We start from the raw sequence: 16,723 nt of genomic DNA, 5'->3' as shown, positions 1-16,723 counted from the left end.
ATTATTTATTTATCTTTAGAGGGGAAGTGGGGGAAGGAGAGAGGGAGAGAAACATCAATGTATGGTTGCCTTTTTGTACGTCCCCTGCTGGGAACTGGCCTGCAGGGAACCGGCCTGCAACCCAGGCATGTGCCCTGACTGGGAATCGAACCGCGATCGTGTGGTTCGCAGGCCCGCGCTCAATCCACTGAGCTACACCAGCCAGGGCAGTTTTGAGCTTTTAAGAAGCACTTGCATTGGTGGAAAATGCATTGTGGTTAGAGGGGCTAGATATAGATAACATGTTCTGTTGGAGAATAATTACTGGCTCCAAATGACCTCTGGGTCATCCAGTGTGTCCTGGGCCTAGTCAGAATCTCCAGAAATGGTTTGCAGGGGTGCATGTTTTTGGCAGCAGTTTGGGTAACTACAAGGCTTTGAGGCCAGGAGCTCCAAAAACTAGAGAGTTGAAGCCCAACCCTCACCCTGTGCCTTGTATGTAAAATAGACACTCAATGGCGGGGGAGGCAAATATTCCCTAACGTTGTTCTCAAAATGAGGGTATGCCTTTGAAAAGTAGGCATTTATATTGACCCATTTGTGCCTCGCTTGTATATTCTCCTCCTTCCTGGGGCCACCCTGGACCGGCTAGTGAGGATGAGGCTGGGCCGTCAGGGCGAGGGTCTCCAGAAGTAGTGGTAGTGCCAGGCTTTTAAGTGGATGAGGGTGTGGAGATGGAGGACCTAGGGGGTGTGGTGCGCAGGACTGGGGGCTCAGGAAGAGGCCAGAGGCCACGCCCCAGGTCCCTCTGAGTCCTGGAGTTCATTCAACACCTGCCAAGTGAGGCAGATCTGAGTTAGGTGGGGACACACCTTGGCCGAGAGACAACCAGGCATGTGGGTTTTGAGGAGAACTGACTAAGGCGTGTGGCCGGTCTGGGTGTCTCCCGGTTCCACTTGCCGCCCTTGTCCATGCTTCTCAGCTCACAAGTGCGTGGGCCCAAGTGGTCACAGCCTGCTCCCCCCCCAAACCCTGTCAGTTGGGGCGTGGTGCTTCGTCTGTCCCAGGCTAAGCTGACTCGTACGCCCATTCCCAGCCCAGGTCAGACCCTAGAGTCCTTGCTGCCTCCAGCCTCCGCAGAGCCCTTCTCACCCCCACACCCTCTCCTCCAGAGCCTGGCCGGCCCCTGCACACTGTGCCCCCTTCCAAGGAGCCGACTCCCAGGCAGGGGCCCAGGAGAGGCTGTGAGGCCAGGGAGGGCACAGCCTGATGCTGCAGATGCGCCTGAGTTGCGCCTTGAGAACCCTCCTCTGGTTCCTTGTTTTTGGCAGGAACACCAGCCCCCGCCTGCCAGTCAGTGAAGGGGCGTGACAGCAGGAGACTTTGCCAGGCCCCCGCTGCAGTTTCCCAGTCTGATTAGAAGCGAGAGGGGAGAGGCAGAGGGAGCCCTTGTGGCTTCGAAGTCGGATTTCTCTGTGCAGGACCTTTGGATAGCAGAGAGCTACTGTGTTCTGGTTTGGGATTAGCTAAGGGGAATTCTCCAGAACACTCAGGCCTTGGCCCCCATCATCCCAAGATGCAGCTGAGCAGGGGAATGGTCTGTCAGGCAGCCCGGCCTGGCACTAGCGGCACTGGCCCCTAGCATGAGGGTTCGTGCCGGAGCAGCCACCTCAGCCACCCAGTCCCTGTGGGGGCTTCTGCCAGGGTCAGCTGCTCGGGCTGTGGGATTTGCAGCTGGGTACCTGGTCCTCCCCTCCCTGCCCCCTTTCCCTCTCCTCCCCCAGCCCCAGCTCAGGTCGCCAGGCCTGGCAGATCGGCGGGGGCTCTCGGTTAGGACCCACCTTGGCCGCATTCACAGTTCTTCTCTTCCCCCTTCTTTCCCTGTGTGTGCTTGTTTCCCTGCAGTCTGATAGATTTCACCCGGTTACCGTCTCCAACCCCCGAAAACAAGGACTTGTTTTTTGTCACAAGGTCCTCCGGGGTCCAGCCCTCACCTGCCCGCAGCTCGAGTTACTCGGAAGCCAACGAGCCTGATCTTCAGATGGCCAACGGTGGCAAGAGCCTGTCCATGGTGGATCTCCAAGACACCCGCGCGCTGGACGGGGAGGCGGGCTCCCCGGCCGGCCCCGACGCCCTCCCCACCGATGCGCAGGCACCTGCAGCTCAGCTGGTGGCCGGGTGGCCGGCACGGGCAGCGCCCGTGAGCCTGGCAGGGCTGGCCACAGTACGGCGGGCAGGCCAGACGCCAACCACGCCGGGCACCTCCGAGGGCGCGCCGGGCCGGCCCCAGCTGTTGGCACCGCTCTCCTTCCAGAACCCTGTGTACCAGATGGCGGCTGGCCTGCCGCTGTCGCCCCGTGGCCTTGGCGACTCGGGCTCTGAGGGCCACAGCTCCCTGAGCTCCCACAGCAACAGCGAGGAGCTGGCGGCTGCTGCCAAGCTGGGAAGTTTCAGCAGTGCTGCCGAGGAGCTCGGGCGGCGGCCCGGGGAGCTGGCGCGGCGGCAGATGTCTCTGACTGAAAAGGGCGGGCAGCCCACGGTGCCACGGCAGAACAGTGCCGGCCCCCAGCGTCGGATAGACCAGCCGCCACCCCCACCCCCACCGCCACCGCCTGCCCCCCGCGGCCGGACACCACCTACCCTGCTGAGCACCCTGCAGTACCCGCGGCCCTCAAGTGGGACCCTGGCGTCAGCCTCACCCGACTGGGCCGGCCCTGGAGCCCGGCTGCGGCAGCAGTCCTCGTCCTCCAAGGGCGACAGCCCCGAGCTGAAGCCGCGTGCAGTGCACAAGCAGGTCAGTGTGCCGGCGGAGGGTGGGCCGGGGCGGGTCAAGCCCGTGTTACGCTGCTCCTCCCAGTCATTCCATCTCCACCTGCACCCGGCTGCCATCCCATGCTGAATGACGCCACATCTGGCCCCACTGGCCCCAGCCCCAGTCCTGTGAGCCAGGGGCACTGCATCTTTTGGGGCCCTCTGCCAGTTCCCCTCAGACAGCTGGGGTCAGGGAGAAAAATGGAGTCACCAGTCCCTCTCCAGTTCTGAGCCTGTGAAAGCCCTACCCAGGGTAGTTGGTCTATCCCCCAAAGGCCCTGTCCCTGCTCTGAGCGGGCCTCCAGAGCTCCACCACCAGGGTACACGGGTGTTTCCTGTCACCCAGGGCACACACCGTACGTGGAACTGATGTGCTTGGGCACCAGGGAGCAGCTCAGGAGGCCCCCCTGGGCTCTCGGCTCTACCTCAGGCTGCCGTCTGGGAGTCGGTGCTTCCTTGGTCAGGGGCTGGCACATCAGTAGGGGCCTGGTCAGCTGGAGGTCCCTACCCTGTCCCCGTGGCTCACTGGGTTGAACTCTCACCTCTGCCCCTCCCCTCCGCCCCTCTCCTCTGCCACCCTCCAGACCTCACAGCTGTGTTTCGTTGTAGGGCCCTTCACCTGTGAGCCCCAATGCCCTGGACCGCACGGCCGCTTGGCTCTTGACCATGAACGCGCAGTTGCTAGAAGACGAGGGCCTGGGCCCAGACCCCCCCCACAGGGATAGGCTAAGGAGTAAGGAGGAGCTCAGCCAAGCAGAAAAGGTAAAGCTGCACCCTGGCAGTTGGGGACAGGGTGGGGCTGTGTCCCGTGGCGGCTGGCAGGAGCCTTTCCTCTCGAGTCCCTGGTGAGGGGCACTGCTCAGTCCTGCAGGCGGCCAGTCCACTCTCAACTCCTGGTTTCGTGGGAGGACAGTCGTCAGTGGGATCTGGAAGAAGAGCAGTGAGAGGGATTCAACTTAGGGATTGCTCCCGGGCTGCATGTGAGGCCAGCCGGGACTTGAACCTAATCCAGACGCCTGGGGCCTGGTTGTCGGACCCCTGGGAGGCCCCATCCCCAAGTAGCTGGGCACTGAGCTTTGGTTGAGGCTGCCAAAGAGATGCATGGAGACCCTTGAGGGGGCCTCATGCATGTGGAGGCGGAGGCATGGGTCCCCAGGACAGCTGAGAGAGCACCCAAGGCTGGGGCCCTTTACTCTGGGCTTGTGCCTGCCTGAGGCCTGGCTCTTTCCCAGTCCCCATCTCCACCAGGACCTGGGGGAGAGGGAGCCAGGGTGAGGACTCGGTCAGATTGCTACTGAGGTGGTTCTTCCCCTGTTGGAAAAAGTGGTTCGTTCTAAAACACCCACATTCCATCCTGCCACGCATCTAGCATTTTGTGGGCAGTGGGGTACTTCTGTCCCCCCATTCTCCCGGGGGTTGGGGCAGCTGCCCTTGGGTCCATGGCTGGTTCTTATCTCCTCCTGGAGACCAGAACCTAAGTCTGCCCTGCAAAACCCCAGCCAGCAGTCTGTCCCCCGCTCGCCTCTGATGCCCTCACCCCCTTGTTCCCGGGAAAGCCTGTGGCAGCCTCTCAGGCAGGGGTGTGGCAGTCAGGTGGCAGCCCCCCCCCTCCCTGGCCTGGGGCAAGGTCCATGTCCATGCTGCATTTCGCCACCCCCACCACCCCCAGGTCCACCGCATCCACCTGCTTTCACCATAATTATGTGAAGGGGACCAGGGGACATGGGGCACCGTGCTCCAAGAGCCAGAGTTTGGCTGGGGAGCAAGGAGGGCCAGCCTCGCCACAGGCTTCTGCGTGAACCTGGGGCCGGGCTCGGTGCCTTTCTAAGGGTCAGCTGCAGCTGAAGTGCCCCCTTTCCTCGAGTCCCTCGGCTGAATGAGCTGCTGCTTTTCTCACCCTCTGCTACTAACCCTCACAGGCAAATGCAGGAGGCCTTTGTTCCCTGAGCTCCCTGGACAGCCGGTCCTGCCTCTGTCAGGCCCTTCCCTCACCCCTCTGGCCAGCCGAGCAGAAGACCTGGGATGGGGCCAGGGCCATTTCCCCCGGAGCCAGGCTCCCCTGTGGGTCCAGCTTTGCTTCAGGGATGACATTTGAGGTGGGGTTGGATCTCTCAGCTTTGCTGTCACCTGACTTTGGGACAGTCCTTTAGTGTCGGCTGAGCTGGGCTCCTGTTGCCCCTGGGACTCAAGGGGAGGCTCTTCCTGCCGTCCCAGTCGTGTGTTCTCGTGGCACCCTGGCCCCGAGCCCGATTCCCGTGTCCGCCGGGCTTCGCGCTCTGTGCATCATCCGCACAGCCTCCCTGCTTGCTGCTTCTCTCGCTGCCTTCCACGTCCGTGTCTTCCCCAGAGGCTGAGCCTGCTGGGCTGAGTCAGATCCAAAATGCCGGGGCCACCCTGCCCTGAACCCCTTTCTCCCATTCCCCCCCCCCCCGCCACCGCCCTGGCTGTAAGGTCAGAGGCTGGGAGGCTAGGCCCTCACCCCGCTGGGCAGTCGCTGCCCTCCATGTGCCCAGGGCACTTGGCCTTCGGGACCCATCTCCACTCCCGTAGAGGCCCCGTCTCACAGGGCGTCGTCGGGACTCTGTGACATAGAGTGTCTTAGCCTTCATTTGCTATAAAAGCTGAAAGCCCTAGTTAAACTCTCACTTCTGAGCCTCGGTGCTCTCATAGCTGTGCGGTCAGGCTGGGGGGCGGGAGCCCCCGATGGGAGGCAGACTTGTCTGCCCCTCACTGCGGGGAGCGAGCTGGGATGGCGATGTCCCGGGGAAGGCGGGCCCAGGCGCCCTCCCGCCCTGTGCCACCGCCCAGGCTCACAAGGCTGTGCTCTCTGTCCCGGCTGCTGTGCCCGTGGCACGCCGCCCTCCCGGCAGGACCTGGCGGTGCTTCAGGACAAGTTGCGCATCTCCACAAAAAAGCTGGAGGAGTATGAGACCCTGTTCAAGTGCCAGGAGGAGACGACACAGAAGCTGGTGCTGGAGTACCAGGCCCGGCTGGAGGAGGGCGAGGAGCGGCTGCGGCGGCAGCAGGAGGACAAGGACATCCAGATGAAGGGCATCATCAGCAGGTAAGGGCGTCCTGGTCCTGCTCTGGTTCCAGCCCCCGCCCCACGCTGCCCTCCGGGAGGCTGCTGGTCAGGGCAGGGGCTGGTCAGCTGCAGGACGCGTGGGCAGGACGGAGAGTGTCCCAGGCGGTGGGGACAGCGTGGCACAGGCCTGGGGGCAGGAGGCAGCCGGGAGAGTCTTCATTCTACCTGGGGGTAGAATGCAGAGCGGGGCCTGGCGGAAGTGAGGGCAGCCGAGGCCAGCTCCTCAAGGTGGAAACTTGAGGGGGTCGTAGTTTCTTGGTAAACATTCTCAGGGGAGTTTAAAAGCTGGATTGCAGGGTACCAAGAAAGACAGTGAAGTCCCGGTTCAGTGCAGGAAAAGTAGGAATGAATGTCAGTTCCTTTCAGTGGTGGAAGGTGGGAGGTGAGAGGGAGGAAAGAGACAGAATAATCCTGACTTCTGCCAAGAGCATCTGGGTGTGTCTTGGAGCTGTTCCTGAGATGGGAACTTTGGAAGAGAGGCGGTTGGGGGGTGGGGGGGTGAGGATTCCAGGTTTGGATGTGCTGGGTTTTAAGGTGCCTGTGGGTTATGCGAGAAGATTTCTGGGGGAGGGGGGCATTTGTTGCGGATGGTTTGTATCAGATTCGATGTTGATGCCCCACCCTTTCTCTCTCTCCCTGCTGGAGGGGGGGCTGGTATTTAGGGTGGGCATACCCCCCCCCCATGTCTATGGACAGGGGGTGCAGTCACGGTGTAGCATCCAGGCCAACCCGCAGAGTCCCAGCCTTGCAGGTTACTTTCTAGAACAGTAATACCAGGGACAAGAGGGACAGTGTGGGCTTACAGCTTGTTCCCTCACACGGTGCCAGCGCCTGCCTGTGGTCGGGACAGGTTTCCCAGGTGCGCAGTGGCCAGGATGCTCCCCGCAGAAACCCTCCCAAACCCCCCACTTAGACTGCCTGTTTCTCTGCTCCTAATTCTTGTTTGCTCCGTTTACGTGTGGGCTCTTTCTGTGGAAAATGGGTAGCATGAGGAGAGGGCCCAGAAACCACTGTGCACCTGACCGCCAGCTCTGCCCTTGGCTCTCTTCAAGTGCGTGGTCACAAAAATGGGAGCACTTTCGTCCCAACCACCTGCCCCTGGTCGTGCTGTTTTCTGAGGGGCACGTGCTCTCCAGAGCTCAGTGTCTCATTTAACACGTTCATTTCTACCAACCAGTCCTGGTGTGTTTCCGTCCTAATGGGAATGTCCGTTGGGTCCACGCGGTGGATGGTGTTCAAGTCTGTGTAGCCTTAACTAATTCTTCTACTTGTTGTCAAGTACTGAGAAAAGGACATTGAAGTTTTTAATCGGAATTGTGGATTTGTCTACTTCTCCCTTTATTTCCGTTGGTTCCCTGTGTGTGCACGGAGACAGTCCTTAGATGCCTACGCACTGAGGACTGTTAACGTGCTGTTGACAAACTGGCGTCTGTGCCGTTGCGAAGTCGTCGTCCTTAGTTCTCATCATGTGTCCCTGCTGCAAAGTCCCTGTTTGATATCGATGCTGCTGCCCCGACTGTCTTTTCATTAGTATTGCCCAGGTGTGTCCTTCTCCATCCTTCTTCTTCTAACGCACCGGTGTGTCTCTGTGTAAAGTGAGTTTCTCCTATGGACGTCTTACTGTTGGGTCTTGCTTTTTATCTGACAGTTTCTGCCTTTTCAACTGGGGACTTTAGACCACTTACGTTTAATGTAATTGTCAATATAGTTGTGTTCAAACCCATTTTCTTGCTACTTGTTTTCCATTTGTACTGTTTCAGTCCCTTTTTCCTGCCCTCTTCTGTACTGAGTAATTTTCATGATTCTGTTTTACCTTTGCTGTGAGTTTATTTGCCAGTCTCTGCTGTTGCTTTGGGGCAGTGGGTAGAAACTCTCCCTAAAGGGGCAGATGTTAAGTGTTCCCCGAGTCGCAGGCCGAGGGTGTTCGCCACAGCCGCTCACCTCCGCCGTAGAGCCGCAGCTTTGCGCAGAGACCGGCCCGGGCTGCCCCGGCCCTCGCCCCAGCCCTCACCCCAGCCCTCACCCCAGCCACTTTGGTCGGTGCCCTGTTACTGACTCTGTTCCTCTGGGCTTGGCGTACCCCTTTTCTCTGGCTGTTTTTAAGATTGACTTACTGATCGCTGATTGCCAACAGTTTGATTATGACGCGCCTTGGTGTGGTTTTCTCTGTGTTTTGGGGGTTTGTCGAGCCCTTGGGTCTGGGGGTGTGTGGCCGTGCCTTCCGAGTCTGTGCTCCGGGACGCCCGCTGCACCTGGGTGAGGCTGCTGTAAGTCACCCCACGTCCCACCGATGCACCGTCGTTTCCTTTTTTCTGTGTTTTAGGTCATATCGTGTCTGTTACTGTGTCTTCAAGTTCACTGGTCGTTTCTTTGTCAGTGTCTAATCAGCTGTGAGTTCTACTCGGTGTCTCCGTTTTCAGTTCAGATGTGGTGTACTCGCCTCTAGACTCTGTTCAGGTTCCATCCCAAACTACTTCTCATTGTGCTCACACTTTCCTCTGTCTCCTTGAACCTATGGAATGTGTTTATAATAGTTGTTTTAATGTCCTTGCTACTAACTCCTGTCACCTGTGACACTTCTGAGACTGTATTAATTTTCTTCCTGGTTATGGGTTATATTTTCCTAAAATATTACTAATCTGCATGCTTGGTTGGATGCCAGACATTGTGACTTTGACGTAATGAGGGATGTTTTGTGTTCCTTTCAATATTTTTGGGCTTTGTTCTGGGACACAGTGAGGAAACCCCTCTCATTCTTCCGAGGCTTCTGTTTAACTGCTCCGGTGGGTCCTGGCCGCCCTAATTTAACCCAGGGCTCACCTGGCTCCGCTCTGGAGGCCGTTCCCTCCTGGGGCTCCACTAGAGAGAGGCCTCCGTGTTCTCACATCTCCCACCGTGCTTGGGAGGAGCACGGGCTATTCCTGTGTGGTTTTGTGACCTCCATTCTGATTGTCCTTTCCCCGGCCCCACTGTTTCCTCTCAGGCTTGCAGACCACTCCCCAGCCAGACACCTAAGGGAGCCCCTCAGGGAGACAGGTGGGGTTCTCCCTGCATCGTCGTCCTCTCTGGCGCTGTCCTGAGAATCCCAGCCACCTGGCCTCCCTGCCCTCCCTGGGTCTCCTCGACCCTGATGTTGAGTCCCTCCATTCGTGTGGCCTGGGCACTCACCTCGTGTGGGAGGTCACCGTGCTCCGCTGCCTGTGGTTTAGTTTCCAGAACCTTTGTTGCATAGACAGGGGTGGGCAGAAGGAGGTTCACAGTTGTGAGTATGCAAACAGAGCTTGTTCTTTGGAGTTAATAAAGCTATTATAGACATAATCTGCACATCTTTTTCTATACCATCAGCTGTAAACCTACTTTGGCTCACCCCTGTATTTGTCTGGTTTTCTAGTTTTTATTTTCTTTTTGTGATGGCAGGAGGATAAATCCAGTCCCTGTTACTCCGCTGTAGCTGGCAACTGAAGTCTCTCCCCGTGTCATCTCCCTTCTGATGACACCATCTACTGTCCCCCCTCCCCTCCCCCCTTCTCGCAGGCTTTGCTCCGCGACCACCTTCCTGTGGCCTTGGCGGTGCCACAGCCCTGCATCCCGACTAGTACTCCCGACCCCGCCACCTTCAGGACAGCCCTGTGCGGTGCCCGCCCCAGCATGCCGACCTGCCCGTGTGTCCTGTGCTGTGGGCCAAGTGCGCGCCCGGGGTGGAGACTGCTCTGCTGGGCTGGAGCATGGTGGGGGTAGAGATGGAAATGAAGCTGTGGGCTCGTCTGAGAAGTGTTTGTGGAGCGAGAAGAACAGGGGTGGGGGGCAGAGCCCTCCGGAGCCCTGGCATCCTGGGGGGAGCAGGCCATGGCATCTGCAAGCACTGTGCTGGGAGCCTGGGCAGACCCAGCGAGTGCAGGCTCCAGAAGCTAAAGGAAGGGAGTTGGAAGGTAGAAGTGATGGAGAGTGATTGACAGGCACGAGAGAGGCCAGGAAGGGTCTCAGGAAAGGAGCGGCCCCCCGGCTTAGCTCGGAGCCTCTGCAGACGGAGCTCCACCCGTCTTCCGCACGCAGTTTCTGCTGCAGACCTTGCTTGCCCTTCAGACGTGCAGTCCGGTGTGTGTGCCGCCGCCCCCTCCTCTGCTGTGGTTAGCCCCTTCCTGCTGTCAGTCCCCGTGGCTCCCCAGGTTCCTGTGTGGGGCGGGGCTACTGTCTGTCCGTCTGTGTCCCTGCTGCCTTTGAGCTCCTTGAGGGGCAGGGCCACACTTCTTTCCTCTTGATACCCGAGTGCCCGGCGTGGTCTCGGCGAGTCTGGAGTGTGGGGGAAAGCTCCACAGCCCTCCAGGGTCTCGGCCTTCCTGCCCAAACCACGGCTCCCACACCTGCATTCTGCCTGCCGGGCCCTGGGGGACGGGGAGGGTCTGACAGCCACTCCCACCCTGCTGGAAGAACATCAGGAAAGGGGCAGCCCCAGGGGCTTCTGGGGGTTTGAGAACAGAATCAGGCGGGCAAAGTGTAAGGAAGGAGTAGGTCCAGCCCATGTTGTCCCTGGGGGCCAGCGGGAGAGTCCCCGTCCCAGGCACGTGTGGGTGGTGTGCGGCCCATGGTGGCGCTCTCCCAGCAGGCTTCCTCTGGGCAGGCGTGACATCCTGTGCCCGCAAGTCCCCACGCCCGCCTCCTCTGCTCCCTCAGGTGTCCGCCTGACTGTCCTTATCTCTGGTCACAGGTTAATGTCAGTGGAGGAGGAGCTGAAGAAGGACCATGCGGAGATGCAGGCAGCTGTAGATTCCAAACAGAAGATCATCGATGCCCAGGTGCGGGGCTCAGCCCTGTGGTTGGCCCCAGGCAGTAAAGGACCTGGGACGGGGAGGTGACTTGGGCTTCTCCACATTTGGTCACACCTCACTGCAGAGGCTGCGGAGGGCCAGCAGACCAGGCCCTCTGCCCTAGAAGCCAGACTGAGTGGTCCACTCGGACAGGCTGTGGGAGGGGTGGGGCAGCTCCTCCCCACGCGGGCAACTCGGCGGGTGTTGCCTGTCCCTAAGGGTGCCGACCAGGAGTGGGTCTCTTGGGAGGGGAGTGGGGAAGGCTGGGGCTGACGGTGGCACCCCGAGGGAGTTGGGGTGGGCTGGGGGCTCTGGTCCAGAGCTGTGGCTTCCCAGGGCATTGCCAGGGCAGGCGTGTCCGAGGCTCTGGCCTTCAGGCTCCGTCACGCAGGCCTGCTTCCTTGTCCTCTCAGTTGCCCAGGAACAGGGCCGGGCCTTGCTCAGACCATAAACTGCTCACCCTGACCAGGAGCCGTGACACTGTGTGACACTGCCACTTGCACAGGGCACCTGCCTCGGGGCTCCAGTGGCTGACGGATGACGCCCCTGGGGCTGCCCTGTTCCGGACGAGAACCGGGTGATGTGGTAGAGACGTTAGGAAGGCAGACTTAAAAAAAGCAGGTCGCATGGGGGCAGGTTTACCCCCGAATCTCCTCCAGGCCACCTTCCTCCTGTCCCAGCACTGACAGGTGCACAGAGCCCCCCACTCCTATGACCCATGGCACGCCCTCTCTGTCCGCAGGAGAAGCGCATCGCCTCCCTGGACGCCGCCAACGCCCGCCTCATGAGCGCCCTGACGCAGCTGAAAGAGAGGTACAGCATGCAGGCCCGTAACGGCATCTCCCCCACCAACCCCACCAAATTGCAGATTACCGAGAACGGCGAGTTCAGAAACAGCAGCAATTGTTAACCTGCCCAAGGAGAGGGAGGACTGTGGCGGCCCAGGGCCGGGCCTCGGCCTGGGGAGCAGCACCCCACAGTTGCAGCCCCAGCGCGGGGGGCAAGAGGCCGAGGCTCGTCTCCCCATGCCCTCCGCCCGCGGCCCAGAAGGCGGCCACAGAGGGAGCTGAGAGAGACCGTCGCTGCTCGAGCCCCCCTCTTCCGCCCAGGAAGCAAGTTGGGTGCAGGCCGAAGAGACTGCACTCGGGAGCGGGACGGCCTGGCGGGAGCAGGGGGCTGGCCCGAATGTGTCTCTGTTGGTTATCGAGTTCGGTGTGTGTCACCTCTCCTCCTCGACCTGGCCAAGTGCATGTCCCCCCATGCTCCCCAGGAAGGGAGCTGCCCAGAGCGGTGAGGGGTTAAAGCTCTGGAGCTCAGGCTCCCTGCGGGGCCTGCCCCTCGGTGTCAGGAGCTGACAGGTCGGCTGGCAGGCAGGGAGAGGGTGGGGAGGACGGAGCTGCCAGACTTCCGTGTCCCCTGCAGGGCTCCAGGCACCTGCCACTCACTGCATGCGGCCTGTCGGGGACCCTTCCCGCTGTGAGGAACCACGTATCCACCTGTACCTGTCCCCACACTGCCCACCTTCCCCTCCCTCTCTTACTTGTTCTGCCAAAAAGACCCAGCAAGGCTCACGACTCTGTCCTCTGGGCCCTCGCACCTGTGGGGAGTTTTCGGAGCCTCCCTCACTTGCCACCTGGGCCCAGGCTGACGCTCTGGGGCTCCCAAAGCCAAAGATTCGGGCAGAGTTGGCCCAGACGACACTGTGCGTGCTGCTTGCCCTCCCGCGGCCCCGCAGGGAGTGGCCGCTGGTGCTCACCCTGAGAGAAAGGCTGATCTTTCCTGATTGGTGGTTAAAAAATTCTAATGCCCACGAGCCCTGAGAATGTGGATAACTGTGATTTCTTTTCCTTTCACAGTATGCATTAGAAACAAAAGCCCGCTTGCTCGCTTGCTGGAACACAGGGGCCTTTTAAATTGAGCGTGCGCACTGCATGGGAAATAGCGGCCCTGGAGGATGTTAGACTTGCTCCCTCTCCAAGACAGCAGCGGCCTACACCGGCCCCGTGTGTGCGGCGGCCTCCTCCTCACCCCTCCCGGGCCCCCAGCCAAGGGCCCAGGCACTGCAGACAGGCGAGGGGGGCCCCACAGCTGGGGCCGGTTTTCCTCAGCTCCAGGCTGTTCTGTAGCTTTTCAGCCCTCCCCGCCCCTACTTGCAGGACACAGGTGGGCAGGAGCTTGGGTCCTTCTGGGTTCCTCCCTGTTACCAGCCCCAGCCCTAGCCCTGGGCACAAGAGCTGGGGTGTTTGCCCTACAGCAGAGCCAGGGCCAGCCAGGGCCACCCTGATGCCTCAGCCTCAGGCAGCTGAGGACCCCCCGGGATTCCTACCCCAGGGGCTGAGACATGCCCCCAGAGCAGGGGTTGCCAAAGGCCCAGCAGGAGGGGGCGTGGGGGAGGCCCCAACCACACCAAACCCCCATCCTGGGCCTGCGCTCAGGGACTGGGCTCCGAGGTGAAATCTACAGTACATTTAGGCCAGAGACATGCTGGCAGGGCGAGGGTAGCCCCCAAGGGCCACAGGCCTCGGGGAGGACGGCCGTGGGGGCTAAGGCCCTGGTTTTACTGCTGGTCTCACGGGCAGGGCCTGGCCCCAGTGATGTCCTCGGGTCCAGATCTGTGCCCCGCTGTCCAGTGAGCCCTTCCCGCCCCTCCCCTCTCCCGGCGATGCCTTGTAGAGCGACCTCGGACCCATCGCCTCTTAGCAATAAGGGGAGGTTCCCAGGGCCCAACAGCAGGCACGGGAGGCCAGTGCAGTGGCTGGTGCTGGCGGCCCTTGGCCAGGCCGTGAGCTCTCAGGCCGAGAACCTTATTTACCTAGTGCAAAAACTGTAAAAGTGTACAGACTCTTCACAGATTTTTATCTGATATGCAAGTCTGACCATTTTTGTAAATGTTCTTGGTGTTTGACTGTAATGTAACTACTTCACCTAATGGCTGTACATAGTCCTCCGGTCCTGGTGCTGCCGAGGGCTGCCCGGGGCCGCTGCTCTCCGATGGTCTGTATTTTATTTTTTAATCTAGAGAACAGTATTGGGCAGGAAGCAGAGGTCTGGGTTGGGGGCTGGGGTTTACTCCTGCCCCCGCACTTGCTCGTGAGCTTTGCGGCGTGCCGTGCGGGTGGGGCTGAGGGGGCATGCGCCCTGGCCGGGCCAGCAGAGGGGCTCCCGCTGGGGCCACACAGGACCGGGGTCTTGGTGTTGGACACCGCCGGCAGACAGCGCCACGCTGCCGGAGAGCCTGCAGGGAGGGGTGAGGGAAGGCAGTTCCCGCTCAGGGAGGACCAAGGGCCCAGGCCCGGCTGAAGACGGCTTTCCCCTCCTTTGCCAACACAGAGAGGCCTGACTTTTTTGCTTAACTTTTATGTTTAGGGTGAAGGAAACTGCCAAACTTCCTATAAGTGAAGACTTTTTCCGACTGCCCAGTGAGGGGGGTGGGGCACCGAGGCCAGAGCTCCCCGCCTGCCCACACAGCACCTGCCTGGGGCTCACCTCTCTCCCTCCTGCCTGCCCGTGTGTGGAAGGCAGACTGTCCAGGGAAACAGCCCCTCTCTTTTCTATACACTCAGCCCCCAGAGCCGCCCCAGCCCCCCACATCCCTGCCCCCTTTTTGTAAGTATGTGAAAAGGACAAACCTGCAAACGTGGGGTCTCGGCTGGAGCCCCCCAGCCGTGGCTTTTAACTATGTAATACTGTACAGAGAAAGTGGTTGGTGTTCGAAGACTGTGTGGCTGTGCAATTTCTGTACATTTGCAATTAGAAATATTAAAGATTTATTTAGCTATTTTAAGCCTGACTCGCCTCTCCTTTCAGCTGGATCTCAGGAGGTTTTCCTGGGGGCGACTCTTGAGTTGTGGGCCGATGTTGTCCTTCACTAAGGGACCCTGCAACATCCAGGTGGCAGTTGTGGACAGGGAAGACCCCCACGGCCCATGGCAGTGGTGGTCTCAGTGCACTGAGTGATCTGGGATTGCCCCCTCCTCCTCCAGGCGGTTCAGTCTGCCCCAGGCTGTGGAGCAGATGAGCTCTAAGGTGGCCCCCAGACCAGTCCCCGCCAGGGGGCCCTCACGGAGCCGGCAGGGCAGCCACCTGGGACAGCCCACAGTTCCCTGCAGCAACACCACCTCCGCCCAGCCCTGCTGTCAGGGAAGACTTCAGCTTCTCACTTGTTGAAGTCCGCCTCCAGGAGGGCCAGGCCCAGGGAGGCGGAGAGATTGCCCAGGATCAGCACCAAGTCATGGCAAAGTTGGGCTAAATCCAAGCGACTGGAAGGTTCCGACCCACAGGGCTCTCCAAAGCTGTACCACCTTCAAGGCCCAACCCAGGACCTCCCTGGGAACAAACCGGCCCCCAAGTCCCTTCAGCTGCACCTGTGCACAAAGGACCTTTCAGACCCGGGCCCTGCTCAGCAGGTTTCGGCCACAGGACAGGAGCACCTAGGGGTCAGCGCGCCCTCCTTGTGTACAAGGGGAGACTGGCTCAGGCTGCAAGTCCAGGGCTGAGCCAACCTCTCAGCCCCGGCACATGGGCCAAGGTCCTGCAGAGGGCACGGGGGTGTGTCTGGTCAAATTGCCAGATGGACACCCTGGCCTGTCACCTGCACGGGTGTGTCTCTCCTGTCAGGGACTTGGGCCCAACTGTCCAGCATTTCCAGAGAGAAGCCCCAGGGCTTGTCCTTGAGGCCAGTAGGACAGCTGTTTTGGGGGCGGGGTGGCCAGATGCAACAGAGCCACTGACTGGTGTCCAGCCTCACCAGCCTGCCCTGGCTCCAGCATGAGCCCTGGGCCCTGGGCCAGCTGGAAACTCTTTTGGTTCTCATGGAGAGGAGCTACATCCTGCCCCCAAACCCATCCCCTCCTTTAGCCATTAGGACATGTTGAGCTCCCGCCCCATTCACCACACTGCCATCTCTGCTCTCCACCCATCAGCCCGGGGGACCTTTGCCACCTGCTCAGCACCCTGGCCTCTCAGGACTTCAACCTCTCGATATTTCCTGTGAGGACCCCTGCCTCTGCTACATCCTCCCCATCATCTCCCACATCAACAGGCCCCTTGCATCTCCACGGCTCCCCCCTCTGCCCCCCGGCTTAGCCCTGTGTCTCCCTCCTTGGTCCCTCTCCTGACTGTGTGCTCCCACATCAGCCCTGGGTCCACCCAGCGCCTGCTCTCTGGGTGGCTGAGCACTGGTGGAGAACAAAACAGTGCAGTTCCCTGGGCTCCTGTGGTGCATGCCTCCCCCTCCTGTCTCGGGCCTGCTCCCCCATTCGCCACACTGGGGGTGTTGAGGCAAACTTGGACCTCCTCTCACACTCCCCAGCCAGACGCTCTGCCTATTCCGAGCCATCCTCCTACCCCTCCTTCCCTGCTCCCTCCCAGCCTGTACCCCCACTCCCAGCCTGGCTACCAGAACGTGTACCCCTGCAGGCACAGGAGAGGAGTGACCCTCTTCCTTCCCAAGGCAGCCCCTGGCCAGGTCCTGCCCTCTCACCCCTTGCTGCCTTAATTACTCCTAAATCTGCCTCGCTGCTCTTTCCCATGGTGCCAGGTTTCCACCTGCTCCAGGCCGGGTTTTCTTCCCTCCCCTTTAACTGGGCTCCCCGCAGGGACCTTCCATCTCCACCTTCTCACCTGTTCTTTCCCCAGCCCTCCACCACCTCATTGCCAAGCTCATGGGCCTCGGCCTCTCCTCTGATGTCCCAGGAGCAGGGACTGCTGTCCCTCTGCTGGGGCGGCACCATGTGACATAGAACTCAAGGGAATGACGATGGGTGGGAGAGGACTAACTTCACGTGGACAAAAGGCACATGTAGCCAAGGCACCAAAGTGGGGAGCCTTTCCGGGTGCGGACCAAGTGGCATTGAATAGGAACAAAACGTGGAAGCACAAAAGGAATCAACAGAACTACAAGCGCATTTCACAGGAACACAGGTCCAGTATTATGAGTTTATTGCAGATTAAAGAGACAGTCAGAGCCCAGAGGGTTTTAATAATGAATAAGATGTAATAAGCAGGGATACATCAAGCTCCTGATCGAGAGAGCACGCCTTCT

General features: G+C 60.2%; 1 protein-coding gene across 10 annotated transcripts in view; it reads left to right on the top strand.

Moving 5' to 3' along the window:
- Positions 1–14,458, top strand: part of DAB2IP (DAB2 interacting protein) — a 180,897-nt gene extending 166,439 nt beyond the window's left edge. For 7 of the 10 annotated variants that reach the window (XM_037142170.2, XM_037142168.2, XM_053656289.1 and 4 more), the window contains 5 exons: positions 1,885–2,773; positions 3,400–3,552; positions 5,661–5,854; positions 10,581–10,668; positions 11,423–14,458. In XM_037142170.2, coding sequence (XP_036998065.1) covers positions 1,885–2,773; positions 3,400–3,552; positions 5,661–5,854; positions 10,581–10,668; positions 11,423–11,590 — 1,492 coding nt within the window. In that variant the 3' untranslated portion in view covers positions 11,591–14,458. The remainder of the gene's footprint in view (positions 1–1,884; positions 2,774–3,399; positions 3,553–5,660; positions 5,855–10,580; positions 10,669–11,422) is intronic. The other 3 variants (XM_037142171.2, XM_037142169.2, XM_037142172.2) reach the window with 3 other exon arrangements.
- Positions 14,459–16,723: the final 2,265 nt, after the last annotated feature.

This window comes from Artibeus jamaicensis, unplaced genomic scaffold (genome assembly GCF_021234435.1).
Source record: "Artibeus jamaicensis isolate MK-2021 breed Jamaican fruit bat unplaced genomic scaffold, CSHL_Jam_final scaffold_1964, whole genome shotgun sequence".
NCBI lineage: Eukaryota > Metazoa > Chordata > Mammalia > Chiroptera > Phyllostomidae > Artibeus > Artibeus jamaicensis.
The sequence above is the reverse complement of the archived record's forward strand: the minus strand, read 5'-3'. Positions and strand labels throughout refer to the sequence as shown.